The sequence below is a fragment of the Gallus gallus genome, chromosome 10 (assembly GCF_016699485.2).
Source record: "Gallus gallus isolate bGalGal1 chromosome 10, bGalGal1.mat.broiler.GRCg7b, whole genome shotgun sequence".
Taxonomy (NCBI): Eukaryota; Metazoa; Chordata; class Aves; order Galliformes; family Phasianidae; genus Gallus; species Gallus gallus.
The window spans coordinates 19,094,758-19,122,386 of NC_052541.1; the positions used below are offsets into that span (position 1 = coordinate 19,094,758).

General features: G+C 47.2%; 1 protein-coding gene and 1 non-coding gene across 7 annotated transcripts in view; both read left to right on the forward strand.

The window, feature by feature from the left end:
- Positions 1-418: 418 nt before the first annotated feature.
- The window catches only part of PIAS1 (protein inhibitor of activated STAT 1), a 66,924-nt gene continuing 39,713 nt past the window's right edge, over positions 419-27,629 (forward strand). For 2 of the 6 annotated variants that reach the window (XM_015292123.4, NM_001031456.2), the window contains exon 1: positions 15,389-15,427. In XM_015292123.4, the coding sequence (XP_015147609.1) occupies positions 15,404-15,427 (24 nt within the window). In that variant the 5' untranslated portion in view covers positions 15,389-15,403. Of the gene's footprint in view, positions 695-6,411; positions 6,732-15,388; positions 15,428-15,947; positions 17,325-17,720; positions 26,697-27,629 lie in introns of those variants that run through there. The other 4 variants (XM_025153870.3, XM_046899082.1, XM_046899083.1 and 1 more) reach the window with 4 other exon arrangements.
- On the forward strand, positions 796-869 carry MIR1642 (microRNA 1642). Its single transcript, NR_035133.1, has one exon. It is a non-coding gene; the product is annotated as a microRNA 1642 (primary transcript).

Below are 27,629 nucleotides of genomic sequence, written 5' to 3' on the forward strand. Positions count from 1 at the left end.
GGAGCGGGCTGGGAGGGGGTTTGCGCACCTTATAGCCCGAAATTCCCGCTCCCATCCTCAGCGCCGCACCGTTGCGGGACACCCGACGGCAGCGCCGCGGGGGCGGCCCGGGGGGACTGCGGAGCTGGGGCGGGGCAGGAGCGTTTGGGACGGGGCTGCACCTCGGACAGAGGGCTCTCCGGGCTGCGGGTACAGCGCTGGGCCCGGGGGATGTCCCGACGGCCCAGGGGGAGCTGCGCAATGCCCGGCCCAGGGCGGGGGGGGGGGGGGGGCGCGCACCCCCGAGCGCGGAGCGGCCGCACTCAGCCGCCGGCACGCGCTCACGAGAGAAGCGGTGCAGTTCCGCGGCCTCGGCCGCCACCGCGTGGGCGCAGCCGGAGGTGCAGCTCCTCCTCTCTTCCCCCCCCCCCCCCAACCCGTCGGGGCAGCGCCGCCAGAGCCCCGCACGGCTCCAGGTGGGTCCCGCACTCCGGGGATGGGCTCAGCTGTGCGGGGTGGGCAGCGGGAGCGGATCGCCAGCACCTGGGGCGGGGAAGGGGCGTAAAAACCAGCAGGTGGAGGCACCGCCCCTTCCCCTGGGCTCCCCTCGGTCCGTGGAGCTTTGCTTTTGCTCTGAGGAGCTCTCTCGTGGTTTCTCTGGTGACGTCGGTTGAGTTGCAGTGCGTGGCCTTGCTAGCAGCTCATGTGCGTGCAGGTGAGCCCGCTGGGGAGGGGTTTTCTTGCTGGGACACGGAAGGGATGCAGAGATTGGAGGAACTTTGAAAAAGAAATGGATGAGAAGTCAGAATCAGACTTTGCAGGCTGAGAGGCTGTCAGTTTGTGGGGGTGAAGTAGTTGGGACTCTGCAGACTGCAGCATCTTGCACTGCACGCTTTCTTTTGCCGCTCTCTGTTTGGGTTGCTGTGGGTCCTTTGGGATGTGGCGCAAAGTGACCCTATGGAGGAACCTGACCCGGGCCTCTGTCCCTGAGGAGAAGCACACAGCAGTGCTGGCAGCACTCTGGGCAGTGCCACCACACCCCAAGGAGCTCCTGCAACCCAGAGGGGACCCAACTGCCATCCCATCACCACGACCACCCCCCCCCCCCCCCCCCCCCCCCCCCAGCCTCTGCTCTCCCCATAGCAGGCTGCTGGGACCGTGCCACTGCTCACCTGCCCCACACGTCTCCCAGCAGCGTGGGTGCAAAACCCACTCCATGTCTTGTATTAATATTTTCACACAACTTAGCTCTCATTAAAATGTACTTTGCTGAATTTAATATGCGACATCAAATGACACAACGTATTAAGTGCTTAATATACTAGAAATTATGAAACTATTATAGTCTAAGTAATATGAAATAATTAGAGTGAATTAAACTTCAGCAGCACAATGAGGGAGAGGCTTCAAATTTTTATTCTTTTTTTTTTTTTCAGTCTTAAAATAGTTGAAAGCAGTAATAGCCCACAAAAATAAACAGGCAGAGTTAGGATTTTTAAATAATTAAAGCAGGAAAAAGCCTGGAGTGCCTGTACTTGAGCCTGTGATGAATTTGAATTGGGAGAAGCAGAAGGTCTGCGTGCTGCAGCTGATGGAGTTGTTCTTTCAGGCCAGTGGCAGAGCAGCTCCGAGGAGCTGAGCAGCAGACCTCCAGCCTGGCCAATGCTTCTCCCCATATGCTGCTCCCTCTTGCACGCAGGGCTGTGTGCAGGCCTTGTTTGGGGTGGTGATGGCACGCTGTCTGCTCTGGGCTTTGCTGCCGTGTCACCACTTGGTTGGAAGATGTTTTGCAAAGCTGCTTTTAGAGGGAACGCGAATGTCAGACACCCCCAAAATGGCAGGGGCCGGCTGGAGCTCAGCTGCTGGTCCTGAGATGTGCTCCAAGCTGTTGTGCTGAAGTTGGATGTGATGGCATGTGGGTCTGCAGCACCTGAGAGTGCAGTGGGGTCAGCTCTGTAGGATGCCGGGAGATGGCGTTCCCCGTGCCCAGATGGGCTTCAGCTGTGCAACTCTTGTGGAAACTCCCAAATTTCCCCTTGAGGATGCAGTCTGGGGCACAGACCTGCCTGGTCCATGCTGAAGTTTGGGATTTTGGGGCAGGAGAGCAATTGGGGATGTGGGGGCTCACCCTCCTGTGTCCTCTGATCCCACGGCTCTGAGAAGAGGGGGCTGATGGAGTTGGGATTGTTTTCCTTGAAATGGTGATGTCAGGTGGGAGTGGATCACTGACCCTGTGCTGGGGGCTCACCAGTGGCAGTGTTGCAGATAATTTAAGATGCTCTGTCCTAATGCAAGGACAGGCTCTGCTTTAGCAAACATCTTGGGCATCGTCAGATTGATGGAGTGGTGTCTGAGAAGCAGTGCTGCTCTCTAACTCAAGCTAGAAGCAAGGAAATGCTCCTTGAGGGTTATTTAGGTTCCGCCAACAAGCAGGAGACGTGTTGGCTTGGAAAGTCAGAGCATTATGTACCCACCATTCACCAGTAAGTGCCTAAAAAGTATTCACTTTTATTTCATATGGCTCTTGGATTTTCAGCTTCTATTTGCTGTTGGTGACAAGGAGGAAAAATAATCACCTCTTCTGTCTGTTGGGTGACAGCTGTGTTTGGCTGTGAGGGAGAGGTGTGTGAGATCCATAGGACAAGCTACAGAGAGCCTTGAGTTGGGAGGGGCCCCCAAATTTGCCTGGCTCCAGGCCCCGCTGTTGGCTCCTTCCTCCTTGTGCATCCCACGTGGTATGAGCAGCAGTAGTGAGATGGCCCATCCCCTTCTTTGCACCTCAGTAGCCGTTGTGGGGGGGGGGGAAATCCCCCAGATCTGATTGCTGTCTGGCTGGGGGCCCTGCTGCCCTCACCCTGAGTGTCTGTGTTATCAGTGTGGAGCAATGTGTGGCTGCTCTCCTAAGGGCTCACTCAGGTGGGTCAGGGAAGGCAGCGAGCTGCAGTGAGCAGCTGCAGTGCCTGCATGCCATCAGCTCTGGCTTTAATTAGGCTGATGAAGGTGTGGGTGCTAACGAGGCTTTTTGTATGGCATGGCTGAAAGGACGGCGTGCAGTTGCACAAATCCCACATTAATGCTCATGTTGCAAAGTGAACGCTGCAGCTTTCTTCCCCCCCCCCATCCTCACCCCCTTTACTATCATCTTTTTATGCTCAGAGCTCCTTCCTTTGATCTCCTCCCAGCTCCTAATGAAGCTGTGGCCTCAGCTCTGTGTGCACGTGAGCTCTCCTCCTGAATATTTTGCACCTGGTGCCACCGGCCCCGCTTCAAAGCAGGGCTCTCACTGGGGCCCTATGAGCTGGGCACGCACATCCAGTGCTGGAATTTGACACTAACAAATGAACTCTCATTATTTTCCTGTGGAACTGAGCCACTGTTGCCACCGTGCGGGCGTTTGGCAGAGAGATGCTCTGCAGCCTCAGAGCCCGGGCAGCGGTGGAGTGATATCCCTGCAGTTCAACTGCCCAGAGCTGCCCCTCTGCCATTGCTATGAATCGGTGCTAATTGCTACCGGTGAGCAATGGGCTGTGCCACCGCGGCTCCTGCACCTGAGGAGTAAGGAGGGGAAGGAGTGCTTTCTGGGAATCCTTTGCTTCTGCTGCCCCAGCTCTGGAAGCAGGCAGCCTTCAGCTGCTGGGGCTGTTAATGTCACCTTTCTCAAGTGCTATGCTCGCAAAGCAACCTGCCAAGTATAGCACGTCTTAATTTGCTCCTTTCCCATGCATTCCTGGATTTACAGCTTGGTATCGTCTGGCTGCTGCTCGCGGGGAGGGGTGAAGCCCCTCTGGAGGGCTGCTCTGAGCCTTGTGGGTTGCCATGCTGCTCCCTGAAAAGCATCACCTAAACAGGGGTTCGGGTTTGATCAGACAGAAATGCATCTCCTGGCATTGCTTATCTATGCAATGATTGCGCCCAGCAGGCTTCTGTCCCAGCACCCGTACGTTGTTCTGCATTCTCTTTAAATGCTTTTTAGGTAGTGTGGATTTGGCAGCGCAATAATAATAATGTGTAAAATGAAGAGGAAAAAAAGAAACAGCTCAGGAAAAAAATGCATTTTCAGTGATGCCCGTGCTGGGCTGAAAAGTACATTTGCAGTCGCTTGCCATCTGCAGCAACTTGTCCAAAGCAAACATTACCCGTCGGGCCAGGTCTGGCTGCGTAATTGCCATAAACCATCACGAGGGCATCCAGAATAGCACAGCCCTGGAACGACTTCGAGGATTAGGTCCTACTCCCTTGAAAAAATAAACCTTGGCAAAAGCTCAGCTCTCCCTAATAAAAATTCCATTTTCACAGCTCTAATCAAGTTTTCCAGAGCCGCGGTCCAAATGAGGATCTGTGTGCAGAATATCCGACCCAGGAGAACGGGATGGAGCTTTGCATGGGAAGCAATGCCAGGCTGGAAATTTCCAAAGCGCTCAGCGGTTCACCTGCACTGCAGCGCAGACCACATCCCCTCCGTGCACAGCTCTGCCAGCCCTGAGCTCCTGCTCGCAGGTGGATGGGTTGCACTCAGCGCTGGAAGAGTGTTGTAAGGCAGCTTTATAATCGCTTTATAATCTCTGAAATTGCTTTCTACCATTATTTCCGCTCCTGGATCCAACTGTCCATCAGCAGCTTTCAGTGCAAATGTGTTTTTTAATGCTTGTCTTGCAGTGTTTTGCAAACAATGGACCCATTATTGTCTTGAGTTCAGATGGCCTGCTTACACGTAACCATGGCCATCCATATAACCTCCTTGTTCCGTTGAACGGTGCAGAGGATGCAAACAATGTGTACTGTTCTGAGAGCAAATGCAGAAGTGATCCATACTGCACAGGTCACAGCGGAGCCTGGCCGTTAATTGGCTGTACAGTTGTAGGAGAAGGGAGGAAAACCCAACCACAGCCCATCTTTGTGGCTGGGCCAAAGGTGGGCAAGATCACAGCTGAAGTGCTCACGTGGGCTCCTGATTGTGGAAACACGCTGAATATGTGATACAATGTGAAGTTACGTAACACCTTTAATGAAATTCTTGGCGATAAAACAATGCATAAAAAGAACAGATGTGGCAAATTGCAGCCGCGGTCTGATCCCTTTCTCTGGTTGGTTTAGTGAAAACAATGGAGTTGATTTAAATTCATTTTTTAATTTTCTTTCTTCAAAATGTCCACAGGCAAAGAAAGAAAAGCAAAAAAACAAAACAAAACAAAAAACTCCAAGTGCAAATGGGGTCTTGTATGGAGAGCTGTGAGCTCCAGTGAGGGGTGAGGGAAATGGGGGGGCCAGCCCTGCCTGTGGGGCTCCTGCTGCAGTGTGGGACATGACCCTGAGCTGTGTCCCTGCTGGCAGAGCAGTTCAATGAGTCTGAGCTTGCCCAGGTCTCCATACGTTCAGGAATGGACGGTCCCTCACCGAGCTGCTGTTTGTGTAAGGCCCTGAAGCAGCACAAGGCAAAGCTTGGTGTCCCCCCAGCACCAATGCTGAGTGGAGTCCAGCTCCTGCCCTCCAACCTGTTGCCAGCCCCATGGGTTTCCCACAAGGTCCCGGGCTGTGGGGCTGCATGGCCGATAAGGGGCTGCAGGCTCTAATCAGAGCTGCATCTGCATGCACTGTGGCTCCTGATAAGGGCAGCAGGCTCAAGTGATGGACTCCTGTTTGTTGTGGTACACAGTGCCCTGAATATGGGCAAGCTGCTGCTTCAGCCCCTAAAACCAGACCCAGAGCTTTGAACAGCAAAGCAATGCTCTGTTGCTGCTGCACAAGCAAGAAGGCAATGGCTGTGGCTGGGGGTTGGTTGGTTGCTATATTTTTTGTAATCCTCTTTCTGCTTTCTGGCTATTAGCATTGTATATAGTTGGCTTTCTACAACAGCTCACGTTCTGGCTCCATTGAGGCAACAGCTCCATAATAACTGTGCTTCCTGAAACCAAGCCCCAGCTCTGCTCCGGGATGGCCCATCAGCATGGCTGGCTGAGATGTGCCATTAGCTCTGGGTATTGTCTGAAGTATTTTTGTTCTTGGATGGAAGAAAACAGCAGGACATTTTGAATGAAAATAGGAAAAATGGCATTAACAGCTGATCTTTTAATAGATGAAAAGCCTTCAAGCTAAAGGCTTCTGACTTAAAAAGGGAAATTTCAACGGAAAGAGGGAAGTGACTGTTTTGAAAGAGTTCGGGTGGAGGATCAAACTGAAAGGATCTTGTGCAACTCTGCTTTTTAGGTCTAGTGCCAAATCCATCCATTTATTCCTTACCATGGGGAAATCGCTGAGGAATGCCAGGAAAAAGACAGGTCTCTGGTCTGGCTGGAAGCACACAGCACCTTGCGTGGTCAGCTCCTCATATCTGTCTCTGGTTTTGGGTTCTGTCTGTTCTCTGCTGCCATAGTTGGACAGCTGGGGGCTCTGATAAAGGATGGGGAGATAAGAGGCTCTCTGCCACCCCTCCCTGCCCTGCAGCTCCTGCATGCTAAGGCTCAGCTCTCGGAACCCCATGAGCTCTACTAAACGTGTGAGAAAGTGGCTCTCAAATGGAATGGGTCTCATGCACCCCTGTCTGTGGGGGGACATTTAAGTACAAACGCTTTGGGGGAAAAAATGATATGGGGAAAAGAATTAAAGTGTACTTAGAAGAGAGCAGATTCCCTTCAACCAGCGCCCATTGTGTCTCTCAAGAGGATGCCCTTAGAGCTCTGGAACAGCTTTACCTTGAGTAAAATCCATATTACTGATGCAGCAGAGTGGGCACAGGCACACCCTGAGGGAGACAGGTAGGAATGTGGCTCCGGCACTGCTCTCAGTGCAAAACAAAAGGGTTTCTGTGACAGTCGGAGCAAGTGCCAGCCAAAGGGCATGGGCTCCTTTCATCCTGTGTTCAGCTGCAGAATGTTAGCAGCAAGTTTAACACTGACCATGGGCAGCTTTCTGCACTGTGCTTCATCAGGTGGGCTGATTGCAACATGGGGATGTGCTGTAGCAAATTGAGAAAACTAACTTTTGCCTTAGCGCTGCTTGTTTCTCAGCAATGCCTTTCATGCATGGCCACGACATGGCGTTCTATTGCAGTCTGTCTGTACCATGGCAGAGGGAGCAGGGCATGAGGAAGCTGTGGTGGGACTCTGAGCTTTGTGGCTTGCACAGTTCCTAATGCAATGTGTGCTGCCTTTGTCACAGGCGTGCTGGTGCTGTGTATTTGGCTGGTTTGGGTTGTCCTTACTTGGAGTGTGTTGCCGTCAGTGGAGCTGCATGGGATAAGTTACGATGTCAGAACACAGAAATGTTGTCACAGAACCATGTCCCATTCTGGGGTCAAGGTTCTACTCTATAGCTTGGAAACCTGTTAGTCCATCAGAAAGCATACGGCCGAGAATGGACAAAAAATCTTGTGTTTGGGTCAGAGCTGTAGACAAAAGGCTCTTTGTGCTGGGGGCTGACAATGACAAATAAAGAGGAACCTGTTGATCTAGAAGAGAAATTGAGGATTATGATGAGATCACACGTTGAGAAAAAGGCCTTGGCTGTTTGTTTGGGTGCCAGTCCTGCCTGTCATTAAAATGCAGCTTGTCCATAGAAATCCTCCCTCCTGCACAGGTGTTTTTCTGTCCTACAGACACCACTACCTGTGTCTGACTGTGCTGGCTCAGAAGCACACAGCAGGAGAGGTTCTCTTAGCTGGTCCTTTGCTGTGTGTTAGGTGTTGTGTGAAATAATTAGTTCTTGTAGATTCTTCTGGCAGTGTCAGAAACAGTAACTGCTGAAAAAGTGTCTACCCCACCACGCTACATAGACAAACACACAAAGCAATGGTAACAAACCCCAGATAATTCAGCAGAGTTATTGGAGGTAAACCAAGAGCTATACCTAATGCTAATAATAAGCATATTTCCCAAAGGTAACATTTCTATCCAGACCCGGACATATTTGAAGCTTTGCCTGCAAATCGTTGTGTAGCAGATTAACTGGGACAATACGATCTGTGAATAACTGTGAAGCCTTCAGCCAGCTCTGAGGGAACAGCAGTAGAGCCTGGACAAGGCTGGGCTGCAGAACGCTTCACACATAATGTGTTTTTTCACACTAAACAGGGAGAAAGCACAACTGCTTTGGTTTTGTGGGAAGCACATCTGGCAACTGCACATTTCTTATCGGCCTGCAGAAAACACTCTGAGCAGAAAGATTGCTATTGAACGCTGATGGGCTGCCTAAAATGACCTCCAGAGTCCATGGAGTGCACCATGGATTTTTAAAAAAATCTATGATAGCCCATTATATTCTGGAATGTATCCGAGTCCATCATCCCAGGGACTCTGTGCTTCCTGAAGTAAAGGAGACCCGTGGAAATGTGCTTAATTCAAACGAAACAGGGACAGAGCAAGAGCAGAATGCTTATTCTCTGGTTTTATTTATCTTTATAGCTGAAGAAGCTGAGGTGGGGAAGGTGGCTGGGAAATGAAACACAGAGGGGAACGGCCCTCGCTGTTCTTTGAGCACTGGTTTGAAATCAATGTAGATAATGCACTTGGAAGGACTGCCTTGTTTACTGGTTTTCAGTAAACTGCTAGGCTGCGTTTCCCAGTGGTGATGTGGTAGTGATGTCTATGCCAGTAAGAATATACCTGGGGGGGAAAAAAAGTCTGCAATTCCTTGCAAGCAACATTTTGGGTAGTTTAGTCTGGGATGCCCTGAGTTTTATATATCAAGCAGTGCATATCTAGGGCTGCTGTGTCTCACTCCCAGCAGTACAATGTGTTTCTGAGTTCTCTGCAGCCTATTCTGAAGACCCAACAAACCCTATTTCAGCACAAAATATGTTGGGCGGCATGAGATGCCATCCCTCACTCGCTGCAGCCCTACACAAGCACCTCGGCACAGCAGAGCTGTTCTCTAACCACTGCTCTCCCTCTTCTTTAGCAGCCTCGATTTTGGCCCCTGGAAATCAGCGATAAACTCCCAGTGACTCCAGTGCTGCTGGATTAGGCCTGGGGTCCAATTACCCTCATTAAAAGCACAAACCAATAATTCACAGTTCTAAGTAGGCTTGCTATGGACAGCACCACTAGGGATTTAATGCACTATAGTGGAGCTGATGCTTAAATTTTTCTATTTATATATGCTTTGGGAGAATAATTTTATGGGTAAATATGATCTTCATTAATATTTTTCTTTGTTAATTCACTGACGCTAGTAAAGAGCTTTGAAGATGAAAGCACTGGATGCAATAAATATTAAGATGACTCCAACTTATTTTAATGTTGCCAGCATTCCAGCTCCACCATCTTTCATCCAAGAATCTCAGAGTACTTTCCAAACACTAATAAATTTCCTTCCACCAGTCCGGGGAGATATCTCTTATTATCATCATCCCCATTGCATAAAGCAGTGCGTCGTACTCCATGGCGTGGTGCAAGGCAGGTAGTATGGCAGGAATCTATTTGGGAATGATCCAAAAACTCCTGATTCCCATTCCCCTGTCCTTGCTGCTAGACAGCATTCCCTTCGTGGGAGTGTGGTGTGACACTCACCTGCTCGGTGCCTTTGCTCTGCAGGTGCTTTTGTGGGCTGCCCTTAAATCAAAAAATAGCCAACAATAACGTGCCACACCCAGGGCAGGAGATGAAGCAAACTGAAGCCCTGTTGTGGAGGCAGAACCTTAGAATCCATTCTCAAAAGGCTGTTAAAATGGAAATGTCTTCTCAGATATAACACAGCTGAGGATGTGCTGAGGGAGAGTGCACAACTGAGCACAAAAGATCTGGGCGAAAGAGCACGTGCTGCAGCTGAACTCCTAAAGCCCTCTCCAAACCAGAGGCTAAGCTAATGATGAGACATGAAGACCGTTTAGAGACAGCACGACTCCAGCAATCCATGAGAACAATGCAAAGTTCAAAAATAGCAGTATCGACTGGTGGAAAAACAACATACATATAATTTTCAGGTAATTACTATAGTATAATTAGCTCTCTTGTTTTCCTAAGAGCCGGCTGAAATGAACTGTGCTTGCTGCTCGAGCTCAGCCTTATTTACAGTGTTCCCAGGACTAAAGCGATCCTTTAAAAAATCGAGATTAGGTAAAAAAAATAAAGACAGGAGTGCTTAGTAGGAGATAGCATCTCCGTGCTGTGGGTGGAGGCTGGCTGCTGGCGTCTCCGTCAGCATTTCACCCGGCTCTGCTCCCAGCCTCATTAGACGACATCAGAGCTGAAGGACTGCAGCACAGATGCAAAATCTGCTCCTGTGCTATCTGTGTTACTTCCCTGCGTGGTCTTATGGGGGCAAGAGAGCTGGAAAACGGTACGATGTGGGGAGGAAAGAGGCTCAGACTGTAGCATGCCTCTATCTTTTTCCAGATCGCTGCCTGTGACCGATGCCCTGTGCAAAATTGTTACAAAACAGGACTGTGTGGAAGTGCTGCATTTCACATGTACAGTGCAGTGGGAGTGCAAAGAGGGGGAGCAACGTAGCACTGTAACAGGGATTTACTCTCAGAGTTCTGGAAAATGTAGTTCCTTGAGCTCTTTAATTTTTTTTTTTCTCTGCCACAGAACTTTCCTTGTTAGGAATTATTTGGTATCTGTAGAATGTAACTTCTTGTGTGAGGAAGCCTTGCAGTCTTAATTGAAATCACTAGTAATCAAAATGGAAGAGTTTGTCCAAAACGAAAAGCTTGGTTTTGTTGGTGTTGTAAGTCTGCATGGTTTATTACAAACCCGCCCCACCTCTCTGAAGGTACTTGGAAGCAGAAAACTTTCTGCAGTTTCCTGTCTTTGGGTTTGGGTTGTCCTTGGCCCGGGGAGGACATGGCTGTGGCACAGAGCTGCACTCTCCATGGCCCAAGGTGAGCCGGCCGCAGTGCTTTCTGCTCCTTGTTCCCCATCTACGTGCTGTGAAAATGGGTGCTAATGGGGAAAAATCACAATTGTGACTCAGTGAGGTGGAATTTTGTTGACAAAATCTGAATTCAGCTCAGCCAAAGGAAATGCTTTTGCAAGTGTAGATGAATATCTCAAGAATGACCATTAATTCTAGCTTTCTTGGGGAAGAAAAAGAAGAGCGGAAAGAAAGGAAAAAAGAAGATGGACATTCAAATCCATTTTCTCACCAGAGAAAGGTGAGCAAATGTACACGCAGAAACAGATTCATTCCTTGGGGCAGTTATTTTCTGAGATAAAACTTACAGGGGTTACCTTGGGTAAGTTAAACCAGTGCTGGGAGGGTTTGGCAGGAAGGTAGGATGCGGCTGCCTTCTTAGCTAGGATGGTGTGTAACGTGTGTGCCTCATCTCAATACAGAAGGCAGTTCTCCTATCGCACAGTATCATCCAGTGCAATCGAGTTTTGAATCATAGAATCATTAAGGTTGGAGAAGACCTCTAAGATCACGCAGTCCAACTGTCAGATCATCCCCACCATGCCCGCTAACCACGTCCCTCAGTACCACATCCATGCAGTTCTTGAACTCCTCGAGGGATGATGAATCCACCATCTCCCTGGGCAGTCTGTTCCAAAATATCAGCAAGGCTGAACGAATGTATTTTCACGTGAGCGCTCTGCAGCAGTGGTCATCCAGCCTTTATTTTTCTTCCCACATCGTGCTTTATGAAGGTGTTAGACTTACAGGGTTTGAGCAGGAGGGAACCTCCTCTCCTGGGGAACCATAGGAAGACCCCGTCCTGTCCATCCTCACTGAAAACCACCTCTATTTGACATCACCACTACTTAATTTTGACACAGTCCGTGTATAGAATAGCTTAACTCCAAAGGGCGGGCCTTAAGAACATTAGCAGGGCGCTATGAGCCAGCAGATATTGCCCATTGGTAGTAGGGAGGAAAAGGCTAAGCAAATAGTTTTAAAGAATGGGCTAATTGTGTGCCTATTGCCATTGTCCTGCAGCTGCAGTGCTTTGTATGGCAGCAAAGTGCACGGGGAGCCAAGCTTGGCTTGGCATCCATAACTCCAGCCTGGGAATACAATATACAGGGCATGCAAGTATCAGAGAGGACAATTAGAAATTTTGAAAGATTAAACACAAAATTGCAATGGAAAAAGAGTTTGTATAGCAGCCAAGGCAGGCTTTGAGGGCTTGGTGTTGTAAAATGCACTCATGTGTACAGTAAGAAGGCAAGTTGATATTTAGGAACTGAAAAAACAGGAAACATGCAGATGAGGCTCGTATGTGTCACACTGTAACGCTGCATGTGTAATTAAAGATGATAGTAACTCATTTACATGTGCTTTCCATCCTGCAATAACACTGTTCTATCAGCAGGCCTAAGGACATAAAACAGGTAACCTTAACAGAACGGTTCAGATTTTTTCCCTAATTTAGGATTTTAGGTGGTTAGCTCTCTGTGCATTTTAATAACACAGGCACCAGTGATGTAATTAATGCTCTTACCTAAATAAGTACCAGCCTTTATTTTGGGCCTAATTTGAGATGGTGGTAATGTAACATTGCACTTAGCTGTGCATTCAGGGGAGATGTGTGCACCAGCTGAGTTTCAGTTACTTTACATTGCTGAACTTACTGAATAGCACGTGGAGCCATTCCATGTACGTTGTATATAAAGAATTAAAAGAATCTATTCTATCACTTGACATGCTGGCTACTCCATTCTGCTTTTTTTTTTTTTTTTTTGCATATAATCAAGTAATTTCCACTAAAATGTATTTCTGCAACTTTTCTTTTTCTGCCAGAAATGTCCATTTCAGTGACACATCTAAGTGGTTCTTTCACCTCTAACAATCTTGGGAATAAAAGATGTTTTTAATGGTCTGTTCATATTTAAATATCAGGAAAGAGAGACATTTAGAACCTCTCTTTAAATGACTTAAAATTCAGAACAAAAATGCAACCTCCACGACTTGGAGCAGAGAGCACATTTGCACCGTTAGGAAAAGAGGAAGGTCTTGGAGACTCAGGCTAATGAAAACAACATGTCAGTAGAAAAACTGCGTATCTGTATAAAAATGTTATTGCGTCTGAACATGGTTTTCAGAAAGTGAGTTATTTGACATGGTATGTTTCCTGGGAGGTTACAGAAGAGAAAAATGGAAGAAATCAGGGGAGAAGGTAGATTCTGGCAGCCATTTATTTGATTGCAATCTGGCAAAAAAAGGGGAAATGAACTTCTGAAAATTGGGAATCGAAAATACCAAAGCTTTGAAAGCTTGAGGAAAACTCTTGATCTTTGTTTGTATCTCTTCTCCTCCTTTGTTGGGGGAAGGGTTAAAATAAAAAAAATAGTTTTTTGCTTAGGAAAAGAGGTTACTGACAACTGGGAGGCTGTTTTGGAGGTGTTCTCACCTGCTCTGGTACAGCCTAGGTGCACTGGTAGGGGGCCGTGCCCTTCTGAGACGACAGAACTGTGAGGGATCTGAGTGCTGCTATCACCAACAGAACTGCAGCAGAACTGGAGCAACTGGGAGCATCTCCGAAAATTGCTGTTTGTTGACAAAGTCTTTTCTTGGCAAAGAAACCCCCCCTTTAAGTCTCAGGAGCAGAGAGGAACAAAATTTCATTACATGTAAATAATTGCCTAAAAATAGAAGCACAGATTGTTTTTCACATTAAGTTCCTTCTTCAAGCTAAAGTATATAGCACCTTTAAAAAAAAAAAGTGACTATCAAAAGTCTAAACTGAGAAATGGGGGGCCTGTGTTAGCATTGTAAAGAATACAGTGTTTAGGGAGAACCGTTTTGAATGGGATTGTCGGTATCCTCTCATTTAGCTTGCTTCTTTAGTTTAATGTATTTGAAGACATACTCAGTCTATTTTATTTAGAGCAAGTTTTGAAAGAGGACACTGTGGTTTATGGCCATGTGTCAGGTTTGATAGCACTATGCCATGATTTAGCAAAGCACTTAAGCACATGTCCACATCCCACTGAATTTGGTAGGAAGTGAAGAAGTAGAGGAAAAACTGTTCGCTGTGCAGAAAGCTTCTTTCAGGGAAAAGAAAAAAAAGCAAATGAGGATTTGCCTCCATATGATCATAGATCTTTTTGTCAAATTCTTTACGTCAGGCACAAACCAATAGATCATATGGAGATTATGTTTATTAAACATATTCAATCAGTCAAAATGAAATATTCTAATATAGGCTGGTTCAGACCACTGAAATAGATCAGCTAATTATGGTACGTGTGGGTGTACAGGGTAGTCATCTGACTTTTGCTTTTTTAGACATCTTGCCTAGCACCCTGCCCCCTCCCCAAACCAGCCTTCAGACTCTTCATTACATGCAGTATTAAGCCAGAGGATCTGCTACTAATCAGCCTTTTTTTAATTGCTCATTTTCTGAATGATTCATTCGATAGGCCACTGCCAAATGGTAAGAGAGATCAGTGAGAACAGTGGATGTTTGGTGTACCTGCAAGAGAAATGGGATGTACCCATGACCTGGAGGACGGAGCGGGGTGCCACAGGGGAATCGAAAGATGCTCCTGAGGTCTTCTGCCATTCTGGTCTTGAGACCAAGCTGGGGAATGCTTCTGGATGAAACGCTTGGCAACAAAATGTTTGTAAAGGATGGGAGTTGCTTTCTGTTGTTCAGAAAACAGGACTTCATGTATATTCTCACCGCTAACAGGATGGTATCAAAAAGCTACTTAGTAGGAGATATTTGATACCGCTATCACATTTTCCCCTCAATGGAAACTGCCTAATTTTAAATTGTGGCTAACTATCCAGGTCATGTGGGAGACATAAATTATAATTCAGAAATAATCACGAGTAGTAATCTCTTTACCATCGATTCCCTGCGTGGCCTCCAGCATGCTTTCCTCCATCTGCAGAGTGGAGGCATTAATGCTTTTATATCTCGCAACGCAGATAATGTAAGTGCTTTCTGAATGTATGATGATGAATTTTATGGAAGCTGCGGAAAACGGGCAAATTTGGTCTCACTTAAAAAGGTGTACAATATTGACCTTCTGCCCGAGACCATTTTTCCACCCCGCGTGCTGGAGGTAAAGGCCAAGTGGAAAAAGTGTGGCAGCGATCAGTAATTAGAAGGAGTAAGAAGCAGAGTCGCGAATTCCAGTTTTAATCAACTTATTGCTGTAGGAATGCGTGTCCACCGCTCCCCCCGGCGCTGCCCCCCGGGAGGGCCCCGCGTTCCCCCCTCAGAGCCCCGCCGAGGAGAACGGCTCCCCAGCGCCCCGTCCCCTTTGCAGAGCGATGAAAGGGGGCCGCATCGTCACAGGGGGAAACTTTTCGCGCTTAGGGCTCGCGAACGCTCCCGCAGCTCTGCGTGCGTACGGAGGAAGAAGTGCGGGATCCCCCAACCCCGCGTGTGGAGGCAGAGAGATCCCTGAGGGAGCGCAGGGGAGGGACAAAATGGCGCCGCGATTCAAACGCTGCGCGCTGCGTGCGGGCGGGAGGGGGCGGCGGGGGGGGGCGGTGTCCCGGCGGGGTTCACTGCGCCTGCGCCCGGAGTTGCAAGATGGCGGACAGTGCGGAACTAAAGGTAAAGCGCAGCTCCAATTCCCTCCGCGACGCCGCTCGGGGCCGCGCTCCACTCAGCGCTGCGGGGCGAAGCGGGGCGCTGCGCGGTGACTACGCGGGGCCGCCTTCCTCTGGGGGCTGAGGGACGGAGCGGGGCGGGCAGCGGAGCGGAGCTCTCCCTGCCGGGCAGTGCCCCCCCAGGCGTAGGGAGCAGTCCGGGGGGGGGGGGGTGGGGGCAGCGGTTGAGCCGCCCTGAGATCTTCGGGGCGGTTACGGAGCGCTCCGCTCGGGGCCGGGGGCCGAGCCCGGTGGCACGGCTCTGTCCGGGGCTGACAGGCGGCCGGGCCCCCCCGCTCGGCCACGGGGGCCGTTACGAGGCGTTGGCAGCCCCCCCACACACCCCACCCCCGGCCCTCCCCTCTGTCAGCGAAGTTATTTCTCCCGTAACTCCTTGGGGTGGGGACCTCGCCGGGCTGCAGTGCGGTGCTGAGCTGAGGCCCAGCGGGATGCGGCCGTCAGGGGCTGGGGAGGGGAAGGGGGGCGGGGGGGTGTCAGGGAGTCCATGCTGAGAAATTAAAGCAAAAACCGACGGAACTTTGCGATCGTTTCGCGTTGGCGAGCTGGGGGTGTGGGCTGTGTGTGGCAGCGAGCTGGAAAGTTTGAGAGTTTGGCTGTGGCTGTCACAGGGCTCTTAGCAGGAGGGCTTCGCTTCCACGCTTTGCACTTCACATCACCAGAGCCGTACGAATCAGAAGCGCATCAAATATGACATAAAACTTGAGAATTACAGAGCATGACCAGGGAAACTTGTTGTCTTCCCGAGGAGCCCTCGGTTTTCTGCACTCAGCGGTTTCCTGTGCTTTCATTTTTAGGGGCTGACAGTGCAAGCGCTGTGTGTGCCCCGAGGTCTGGGCTCTATGCCTGCCAGACCCCCTTTCCCCTCAGTTCCCCTGCTGTCCTTTGTTTTCAAGCCATCTTGCTTGACATGTGTTGCCCTCAAGATTCGCCCCCTCCCCCAAATTATCCTTCCATGTAATGAGTTAAAGGATTGAGGTTTGATTCCAATGTTAAACTTCTGTTAATCTCGGCATGGCGTGTGTGTGCTGGTACCTGGCTCTGGAGCCTTTGGTGCTGGGCTGGGTGCACGTGGCGATGCCTTTATAAGCATCTGACTTGAGTGTAATGAGGGAATAAAGTTTTTGCAGTGTGTGTTGAGATGGCAGGGTGGTGGTCCAGAGACAGCGCTAACAGGCACATTTTCCCCATGAAAATTGGCGATGTATTGATCCTGAGAGCTTTGAGATCTGCCCACCGAACGCCCTGTCCTGGTGTCTGCAGTGTTACAGCCACAGCTCATGCAGGAGTGTATTTGTGCCCACTTGTCATCCTTGACTTCTTCATCGATCTCTGTCTGAAAGCTGCTTCTTGAGAACCCGTGCTGAGAAATTATGATTTTTTTTTTCTTTAAAGTACTATTGCTACCTCAGGGACCTGGAGGGTAAATGTCAATCCGACTGGTTTATTTTCAATTTCACTTCGCTGCTCGGGATATTTAGTGGTGCTTGCAGGCTGGGACCGTAGGATGAAAGCTCTGCGGTCCGTGAGAAGTTGGCTGGTTTTGGTGGCTGTGGGGGCTTGGCAGTTTATGGAAGAAAAAACCCCAATAACTTCATACATTCATGCTTTGAAGAGTTCGATATGGAGAGTCTTGTCTGCATTTTTTTTTCTGTAGGCCATACAAAAAAAAAAAAAAAAAAAAAGAAAAGAAAAAGGAAAGAGAAAAAAAGAGGTGGGTGTGGGTGCCCCTCTCTGAGAGGGAGGGGGAAACACGGAAGCATGGAAGTTCTGCTCAGGGTCATGTCTATCACGTTCTGAGCTTCCCAGGAGCAGTCTGGCTCAGTTATTGGGTACTGGATAAGGTGAGTGGTCCTTGAAAAAAGGAGGCTAACAGAAAGCTGCTCTGTCGGGTTTGGTGCAGGGCATGTTTTCATGCAGATGTACATCCCTAGAAAGCAAGCTTGTATGTTCGCTGCTTTTGTCAAGTTTAAAGAAAACTGAGGGAGGGTTTGTGATGGAGACTCTGCTATTTGGAGAATGAACACAGAGTTCTTTTCATTATTTTAATTTTCTTGGGTGTAATTTTTCCATGTTTCTCCTCTGATTAATTAGGAAGTAGCATTGATTTCAGATCTAGTGACCTTTAAAGCTGAAATCAAATGTAATAATTTGCAGTATCTGGCTCGCCTGTGCAGGGTGAAGTTTGTCAGAGTTTTTCTTTCTCTAAAACTTTCTTGCCTTCCTGTGCAAAGAACCATGGGGTTATATGTGGGTAACATACACACATTTAAATTGGGGAATGTGATACGGCATGGGGTATTGCCAGATGCCCCAAGTGAAATGAAAGATCTCTCTTCCTTAAGAGAAACAGCGGTCATCTTGCTTGCTGTAATTTTTCACATAATGTTAAGCCATGAAATAGTGTTTCCTGTGATGTATTTTCTTACCATGATCAAGAGTGTTTCAGTCTTGTGCCCCAATGGAGAGTGTTTGTCCTATTGAAAGAAAAATAATCAGATAAGATCAAACCTACTTTGCGGATCGTAGCCTTGTAAGGTTACTGAATTCTTTGGTACTCTCCAAGTTCTGGATAAATTGAACCAATATGTTTTCATTTCTGTTGGTGAAACAAGGTAACTGGAAGGGCTGTTCGGCAGATTGCCTCCCTAACTCTGGAGGTTGAGACATACGTGAATTTTCCCAATCTTAATTACTATTCCTGTATAATTGCATACAGACTGTAATTTATCTCAAGGTAAGCTATTTAAAGCTCTTTCTAATTGGAAGGAGTATACTTGAGTGATTAAATCTTTCCTTCAATATTTCTTACATCTCTTTAAATTGGTTATTAGATTGTTGTGATCTTTGCCTTCTACTCAAGCCTTTTGGAAATCATTACACAATTTGCAATAATCAATTCAATTATACATGGATCAAAGAATGAAAAAGAAAAGCTTATGTTCTAGTATTGTCATTCTTGATACTGTCCTAAGAAGCTGGTTTGGTAAGCACATGCTGGGAGGTTTTCTCCTTTGTTCTCTCTCCTTTTAAGAAAGTGCCTTTGGGGATTGAAGAGATCCCCGGTGTGTTTCTTGTTAGACACAATTTATACCATTATAAAAAAAAAAAAAAAGTGAGCCAAGAGTTTGAATGAAAATTCATAATAGCATTTCCACACAATGGTGATGAAAACAAGCCATTTAAAAGCACGCAGTGGGGAAATACCCCTCCCCTAAATACGGGGAAGCAGATTTGTGGGGGGGGAGGCTGGCAGCACGGCTCTCAGGTGGTGCTGCTATCAGTGACAAATGGATCTCTGGTGTGGAAATGCGGTTGTTAAGTTGCGTTGTCGATGCTAATAAGCGTAAGCTACCTATTTTGGTATTCAATTAGAATTTTACTCTTCTGTATTATGAGCTATTTTTGCCTAATCCTTTTATAAGTTGCTGGGGTTGCGTGTTTCTGCGATTAAAGGCAATATAATCCACTTTTCATTGTGAAGTGAGTCCTGGATTACGTTATTTTCATGCCAGTAATTTGGTGTGTGTCGGTATCGCTGTGTTTTTAACTGTATTGTGGTCTAGGTATCACTTCTCAGGCTTTTCTCCTCAGCATTGGCGTTGCAGATATCAGATGGATAAAATTGGCAGCTGAGCATCACTGTTGAGCTGTCAAAATCCCAATCCGTAACACTTCTTTATTGCCGATAAGGACAGATTGCTCGTTGTGTACACGTAAATACAGTGTCAGCACATTTCCAGTAAAAACCCCTCCCAGACGCCAGGGGCCATCCTGGAAGTGTTTGTGGGCTGTGCAAATGAAGTTTGTATTTATTGCCACTTGTGAGAAGGGGGAGAGGATAACCGCCGGTTGCTCCAAGTATCTCTGTTTTGGTTACAAAGAGATTCAGCAATCACAGTTAAAAAGCTCAGATGGGAAGAGATGGGCTGGGGCAGGAGCACCTAATGTAGCTGTGTTCTCCAGGAGTAAGAGCCAAGCGTCAGCTGGGTGGGGGAGTGCTCAGGGCTGCATGGCCGCTGATGGGAATGGCTACGGATCAGGTGCATGAGGGATACTTAAAAGCATCCCTTGGAGCTGGATTGGGGCAGTTAAGATTTCTTCAGATAGCGAAGTTATTTATGGGGATGGAGATGATGGATATGGTTTATAGTCTGACCTGTGCTTATGCAGAGCGCAGAGATAAGTGCGGACTTGTCACTAATGTGTTTGGCATGGCGGGTTTTATTTCCTGTAATCTGTTCTTGTAGAAGTCAACATCTGATCATTTTTCTCTTCAGTGCTGTTACAGTGGAAAGCAAAACAGAACTTGTAAACACTTGAGGCTCGAGTGCTGCCTGTAACTGTTCAGAGATACCCAGCCCTCTCCATGGCTGCCAGCACCTTGCTGCTGCGTGGCCCCGGAGCCACGCTCATAACCTTGTGCTGGTGGGGATGCTGGTGTGGGAGCTGAGCCCCAGGGCTGTGGGCTCCATTGGCACAGGGGTCTCATCTAAAAGAGCTGAATTTGGGGTAACTGTCCCTGCCTTACTGTGACTCAGTGTTTTCAACAGGTAGCTTATGGACTTTTTTGTATTACCTGTTGTTCCAAAGGGTTTGTGGCTGGGAAATGGATGGACCACTTGCAGCTTTTCTCTTACAGGGTGATACTGGTGTTTGGCTCTTTGGCCCTTTGCTTCCTGCAACATTGAGTTGTCTCAGCATTGACTGTTTACTTCTGCTGCTGTGCTTTCACTTGAGAAAATTCTGCCTAGATGTGAGATGCTACAGGTGCTCCTTTCTAGTGGGAGACCCTGCTTTATGGCCCCCCACAAAAGTAAATTAAAATCTGAAGAAAGCCAGGAGTGAAGAATGCAAACCCGGTTCTGTGTTTAAAAAGCTGTCGATCCGTACTGTGTGTGTTCTGCAGTTAGCTCATGCTGTCCTTGGTAAGCAGGAACTTCACCTCTGGAGAGCATAGAAAGGAGAAAAGTTTGTCCTGTTCTTAGGGGGAGTGAAAAAGGGAAAACATTGTTTGGGTGACTGCTGGGACACACACTTGGCAGCCTTGGAGTCCTCTCAGTCCAGCTCAGGTACTGCTTGTCCCATTGCTGTGTCACTATTCCAGCTCTGTGTAGGCTAGGACGTGCTCGGAGTGTTGGTTTGGGCCTTTTGAAGTGGGAGTAATTGGATTTTACGATGCAAAAATTGCAAGTAGTACCTTCAATGGTAGTCTGTTCATGAAATTAAATGCATTTCTTAAGAGCAGATTCTTTTGCTAGTAAAAATGGTGGGGGGTGTGAGGAGAAGAAAGGACTTGTAGTAGCTTACAGAAGGGTGTTTATTTCTGTAACTTGGTGCTGTCAAAGCTATTTTGAACAGCTGTAAGTCACTGCCAAAAATGTGTCCATTTCGGAGTAAATGGGAAACTTTGGGGCTACAACGAAAAGTAAGGGATCTTAAACCTTTGAAAACAAGAATATTTGGAGTTAAGGATGCGTGGGATGGGACATACCGACTTAACCAGCTTTATTCCAATCTTGCAGAATGTTCCATAGCAGGTAATGCTATTCTGTTGCTCCGTGCGCTGTGGTACAAGGCTTTCTATTGTCATTTCTCTTCTTCTTTTGCTGATGCTCCCATGTCTGATTTAGGAATTTCTCAGCTCTTTGCTTAATCTTAGTCTCCTGCTGGTATTAGAGGTGCTGCATCCCTGCTGTTATGTTAGCATGTACTGAAGGGATACCAGAGCACTCCATAGACAAGCACTGTATCCCAAAATTGAAGGAGAGTGGGAACTAGCAGAAGGTGAGTATTGCAGCGCTTGTCTAGTGTGAAAGAAATGGAAAACTAGTATGTAACTACCCAGGGGTCAACCTAAGCTTGACCTTTAGAGGAAACAATATATGAGAAGCTTATACAGGAAGTGACATGATAAGTAATGGAAAAGGAGCATCTTAAAGCCATTGCTTGATGCAAATAGAGCATGAAGCTGTGCGGCAAAGACCATGTGGTTATGCTAGAGTTTACTTAGCATGCAGCGATGGTGTTACTCATTTATGCGCATCACTGAAGATTGCTCTGTAGTGAAGTTCTCTGGTTTTGTTTAGGAAATGGTAATGAGCTTCCTGGATATATGCTATTAGCCATGTGTGAGTTCTGCTTCCACCTGAGCTGCACGGGCTGCAGGCAGTGCTTCAGTTGCCAGATTCCATCCTAGAGGTCTGTTTTAACAGCAAGACAGAGTAAGAAAAGGAGAGTTTTAGTCTTCGCCCTGCTCTGGGGCTGATACACAACCAGCTGCTTTTCCAGAGCAGTAAGCTGTGAAGCAGCTCTTTATCTCTGTAGATCTTTTCCTTCACCATGTTTTACGTGTTTATAGTGTATACAGAGTGCTCTTTCCCAGTTTCCAGCCTGGGTCTGGTCTGTCATGCTAAATTCATCAAGCTGAGAGTTCAGAAGGACTCTCCTGTTAGTTTTTCCTAAGTGTTGCTTTCAGTTTGACACTTACTTGCCTCCTTGATCCCGACAGTAGATTGTATGGTACTTCAGGTTGAGTGGCCGCCTAGAAGCCCCCAGTCCATCTCCTGCTCAGAGTGGGTTCAGCTGCGAGGTCAGAACAGGCTAGGCAGCGCTTTATCCCATCTAGCCTTTAAACCCTTGGAGATGGAGACTGTGTGACCTCTGTGAGCCATCTCTTTCACTGCGTAACCGTTCTGTGGTGAAAACCGTGTTTCTTCATATCCAGTCCTAACCTTTTGTTTCCGCTGTGCTCTTTGTCTTGCACCCTGCTGTGTACCCCTTTGACAAGCCTGGCCCCGTCCTGTTGTGCGTGCTGGATGGGTAATGGAAATGTAGGAGCAAATCATTACCAGCCTCAGAAAGGTGCGCAGCTGAACACTGAGACCGCCTGTTGATACTTCTGGAAAAGTTGAGAGATGCTTCAAAGAGCTGGACTTCAGAAGTGGCCAGTCTTCTGTTGGAGGTGGTGGCAGGTGGCCGGCACGTCTTCACCAGCAGGCTTGGGAAGGTTCTTGTCTATTCTGAAAGCTGCTATACGAAGCTCCCCTGCTCTTTCCTCCAAACCCACTCCAATTAAATACACGGTTATAAAGCAGGCTGAAAGCTGAGCACCTTCTCCTTACTGCTTCCTCGCTTTCTGAAGGTGCATCCCTTATGGCTGTAACCCATATGTGCAGACACATAGTAAATGTTCTCAGAATCTGTGCTGGGCTAGAGCTGAGTCACAATCTTCAGGCAAAGGTGACGGCAGAGGGAAGGTATTCGGAGGCAGGTTTGTGCTTAATAAGGCAGCCGTTCAGCTTTTCAGCTGGAAACATCACCAGTTAGCAGGCAGAGTAGAATGTGGGATGGAAACAGCAGCGAACCTGGTTTTGCTTGGCAATTCAGCAGAGGTGCAGCTATTTAGTTGTTTATTTTTAATCACCTAAGCAGAAGTCGACTCCGGTAGGGATAATACCTTCGGTTCAGGTAAAGATCTGTAATCTGAGCTGCAAAAGTGAGTTGCAAGAAAGTTGTGTGGATGGGAATGTTTTCTGCTATATTCATTCCTCATACTGTTTCTTGAGACTCCCTTGACAAAATGATCTCACTTTTGTGCAGATGTTGTATCTTGTTTCCCCGGTGCAAAATAAGAGCCTTTCAAAGAGTCCAAGTATTTGTGTAGATTTTCAGCTTATTGAAAAATCTGTTAGGGACGGCTCTGCTCAGGCTATCTATGGAGTTGTTAGCACACCTATAAATACATCGCACCAAAATGAGAAATGGAGAAACTTCAGCAGTGGTACAGAAACAAAGCTGTTCTTTTCCTTAGGTTCCATGTTGATTTAGCAGTATCTCAGCGGGGAATCTGCTGAGGCCACTTGATGGCAGGGCTTCAAATTTTTTTAATCAAGTATCAGAACTGTTGTCAGTTTGAATTACAAGGACTTCAGATAATATTTTTCTAAAGGGAGTACACCCAGGTTTTCATACAGTTCGTAATTTTCACTCTTACCTCTTTGCTGTTAGGATCTGACTCTTTCAGTTGAGAGGTAACGTTTGTATGAGAGCTCTTGACAATGTCACTTGGAGTTCTGAGGAAACGGCTGAGAATAGAGATGTGCTCCAAACGCAAGTTAAAGAGTGTGAGACCGAGGGTACCTTTAGCTCAGCTTTGTTTCCTTCCAGCCTCCAGAAGTGAATGTATAGAGAAGACAAACAAGGGGGCAAATATGAGAGATAAGTCCCACCTTCCTACAGAGCTCTTGCAGTCTGGCTCTCGCCAGCTCAGCCCTCTGACCCTGCTGGGGCTGCAGGCTGGGCGAGCCGGAATGAGTCCTTCCCCGGTGCTCACACAGGTTGCTCCTGAGCATGCATATGCTGCCTCTGTTCCCAGCGTTGCAATGGGAATTTCTGTTGTTCTGCTGCTTGCTGCACAGAGGCCCTTCTCATTTTGTTTGGAGTCTGGTTCTGTCCAGCTTCATGCACTGATCACTCTTGTGTGTCACTAAAGAGGCTGAACAGCTGATCCCTGTCCTCTCTGCTCATGCTGCATGTGGTTCTATGGGCTGCTGTCGTGTCCATCCCTGCGTTCTCTGTTTTCAAGGCTGAAAAGTCTTAGCTTTTGCCAAATGAGTTCTGTCATCCTTCTGCGAACCTTGTCACTTCTAACATTTATGGGTTTTTAAGATGAGACAACCAAAGCCATCTACACTTCGATATCTGGGTGAACCAGGGATTAATATAGCAAGTAATGGTTTATCATGTTCTCTATTTCTTTTTGAATAATTTCTAACAATAACTTGTGTGCTTGACTGCAACTGAGCTGGTGTTGCCATGTGTCTGTTTGTTGAGGGGCCAGAAGCTGCTCTGGGGCTGGGAAAGGTCGCTCAGAGCCCATTGCTGCTTATGCCGAGCTCAGTCCATCTGTCTCCATAGGCATCACGTTACGTTTACATGTGTTGAATTGCTCTGGCACTCAATCTCCTGGGATCTTTTGGTGTTTCCTCAGTGTGCCTTCATCCTTATGACCATGTCGTATTGTCAGCAACTTTGTCACAGCTGATCACTTCGTTTTCTAGGTCACTAACAAGCAGGTTAAGCTGCATGTGCCAGCGTGGGCCCCTGCAGAACTCCATGCATGACCTTCCTCTATTGTTTTAACTTGGATAGGATTGTAATAGAAGAACTTTGAATAGCAAACTAGGGATCTCTGGCCTGTTTAAAAAAACAAAAAAGCTGTAAGAATACCTGGCTTGTGTGTGTGGACTGGATTTTCAGAGCTTCTTTCAACCTGTGCTAGTCAGTTGTTTTTAAACATACGTACAACTGAGGAGGTGCCCAGCTGTTTGAAGGGGAAGCAGAGATGTGTTGAAACTTGTTGCCTATGTTCAGTTAATTAGAAATGCTTTTTTTTTTTTTTTTTTTAAAGGCAGCTTTGTTTTTCAGCCTACATTCTCATAGCTTAGTAAAGGACTTGAGCTCTGTGTTAGTGGATTAACTGCATTGGCTGCTTTGTTCCTCAGTGCCTCTGGTTGTATTTTTTCCTGAAAGATGGTTTTTGCTACTTTTGGGATACAGGCTGAGCCAGACTGGGGAAATAATGCACAGCTTACAGCATCCTTACCTGGGAGGAAGCTACATGTTATCTAGTGAGCCTGCCGGGAGACAGAAGGATGGAGGCACTTCATTGTAAAGTGCTGGGCTGAAACCCAGAAAATCCTGCTTTTGTCAGGAGATCCTAAATCTTTTTTTTTTTTTCCTTAATGCCTTTGGTCTGTATATGTGAAAAGGGACAAACAGAGTATAAATTCATGAGCAAGTGAGAGTCATGCAGATGACATTAATGAGCTACAGAAGGCTTGTATATATGCAAATTCCTCTTGAGAGTCGGATTTGGATGAGTGCTGTTAATGAGGTGGGGCAGTGGTTCGGCCACCAAAGATTAAATAAGTGGGGCAGTGGCTGCAGCATTGCCCCCTGTGCTCCATGGGGAGCAAGGAGAGCTGTCTGTGGGCACTGCTGCAGAAAGGCAGAGCGTCTCTATTCTCACTTGGTCAGGGTTTCCATGGAAGTCTGAACTGTGCTATCAACGTTTTCTTAGGCAGCTCTTTTATGGAGAAAGCCAAGTTAAACGTGGTATCGTTTTTGGAGTTTACTTGCAGAGTTATAATGTATTTTAAATCGTAGGTGTGGCTGAAACTTGGCTAGTTTGGGAAAAAAAAAAAAAAAACCTTCATTCCATCAGGCAGTTTGTTTCCATGCAGGGCAGGGGGTTATTGTGTGAATAGATTAAACTAATCCAGCATTATTTTGACTCTGAGAAGAATCCAGTGGCAGCGGAGGATGCCGATGGCACGTGGCATGGAATGTCCCTTTGCACTGAGCACGGTTCCTTGGTGTGTCTCCTTAGGCTGGCTTTGGAAGGAGCGTTTCTGTCTGTGCTGTATATGGGCCAGGAAAATATTGCATAGAGGATGTATTCTTAGCTTTCTAACACCGCTGAGCGTTTTGTCCTGGGATTAATCATTGCTAACTAACGCGTTCTTAAGCACTGCCTGCTTGTCTTTGAGCCTGCAGGTAACAGTGCAGTTAATTGATGTAAAAATATGTTTGTCCATTATAGACAGCACTGGAAGGGTTGGGAGAACAGAGCAGCCCTAGTTCTGAGGGGTGCAGCAGGAATGTGGTTTTAGGATCACTCTGTGGGAGTCTGGATACATCTCTACACGCTGTCACTGGCTGGTGTCATTGGAACTGATGTCTTTATCTTCTTTTGAGTGCTGAAGAAAAGCAGGAAGGTCTGCTTCCTCTCCTTGTGGCCATTGGCAGCATGTTCACCCATCTTTGACGTTGGTATTTTTTATCCAGGTACCGATTTCTCCTCTCCAATAATAAATGACACTTTAAAATAGAGGTGTCTCAATATCTGATGTAAATATGAATTCCATGTCATGTTGCTGCGTGGTATAAAATTTTTGATATTTAATGCACCTGTACAGTTAGGAATGCGTTAGATTTTAGAGTACATTTAAGTAGTCAGACCTGTGATTTGTATTCCATGTTGTGCTGTGATGGTCAGTCAATACTTCATCAGAGTTTGGTAAATTCGCTTCTCTTGGCTTAGTGGGTACCCACACGTGGTTCAGGCATGGCTTTCTTGTTGGCACTTCATTGGTATGTTGTTTCTCTCTATTCTAGATCTCGTCTCAACAAAAAAAATGAGCCTAGAATAGGTAAGAGTGGTTTTACTCAGTGTCTTATTGATTTAGTTTCATGCATAGTCCCATGTGTTCCTATGGTGAGCATAAGTAGTCATATTCCACTGAACCGTTCCCCAATTGATGCCTTCTTCCCCTCACTCAGACATGCTTGAAATGAGTGCTTTGTCAAAGTAGAAGTGAATTTGCATTAATCTGTGCTCTGAGAACATTGATGTGTAAACTGGAGGCTTCCTGCTGTGTTAGGTGGTCTCTGCAGGTCTGGTGAGATGGTTCCTGTTGTGTGATGCATCTTACTTGGAGGAACGGTGATGTGAAAGGGAGGAAAAAACCAACCCCAAACTACATGGATGGCAGCATGATTGCTTGATGGAATATTTGCGTTTCTGCTTATTGACACAGTGGGAACCTTTGCTCTCTCTCCCTCCCCCCTCATGCTTATTTCTGCCATAACAATTAAGAATACTTGTTAGCAATAATAAATCATTATTCTCGACAGACCACTATTACAAGGAAATAGGGTATTTGGCCTGCGTATTTCATAGGTATTTGTTGTGAGGAGATTTATTTCATTTGGGTTCCGTTTCCCCTTTTGACAAGGGTGATATTCTAATGATAAATCACAAGTGTTTCCCATATGTGATGTTTTATCTGATCTCTTAATTTTCCTGTTCTTCTCCCTTCCTTCCATTCTTCCTTCCTCCAGCACTTCCTCCCTCTCCACTTTTTCTTCTAGTTGTATTTATTGACTGTTGTCATTTTTATACTCAAATGCTTACACATGAAAGCTGTACCAAATGCTTTCATGCATCCAGTAAGGTACTGGTGGTGCTGGTGCGTGGTTCACAATGCCAGGGCTGGTGTGGCTGTGGCCCTGCCTGAGTGAGAGTTGCAGCTGCTCCCCGGAGCTGTGCGTGCATCCTGCAGCTCTTCCTCGGTGCAGTTCAC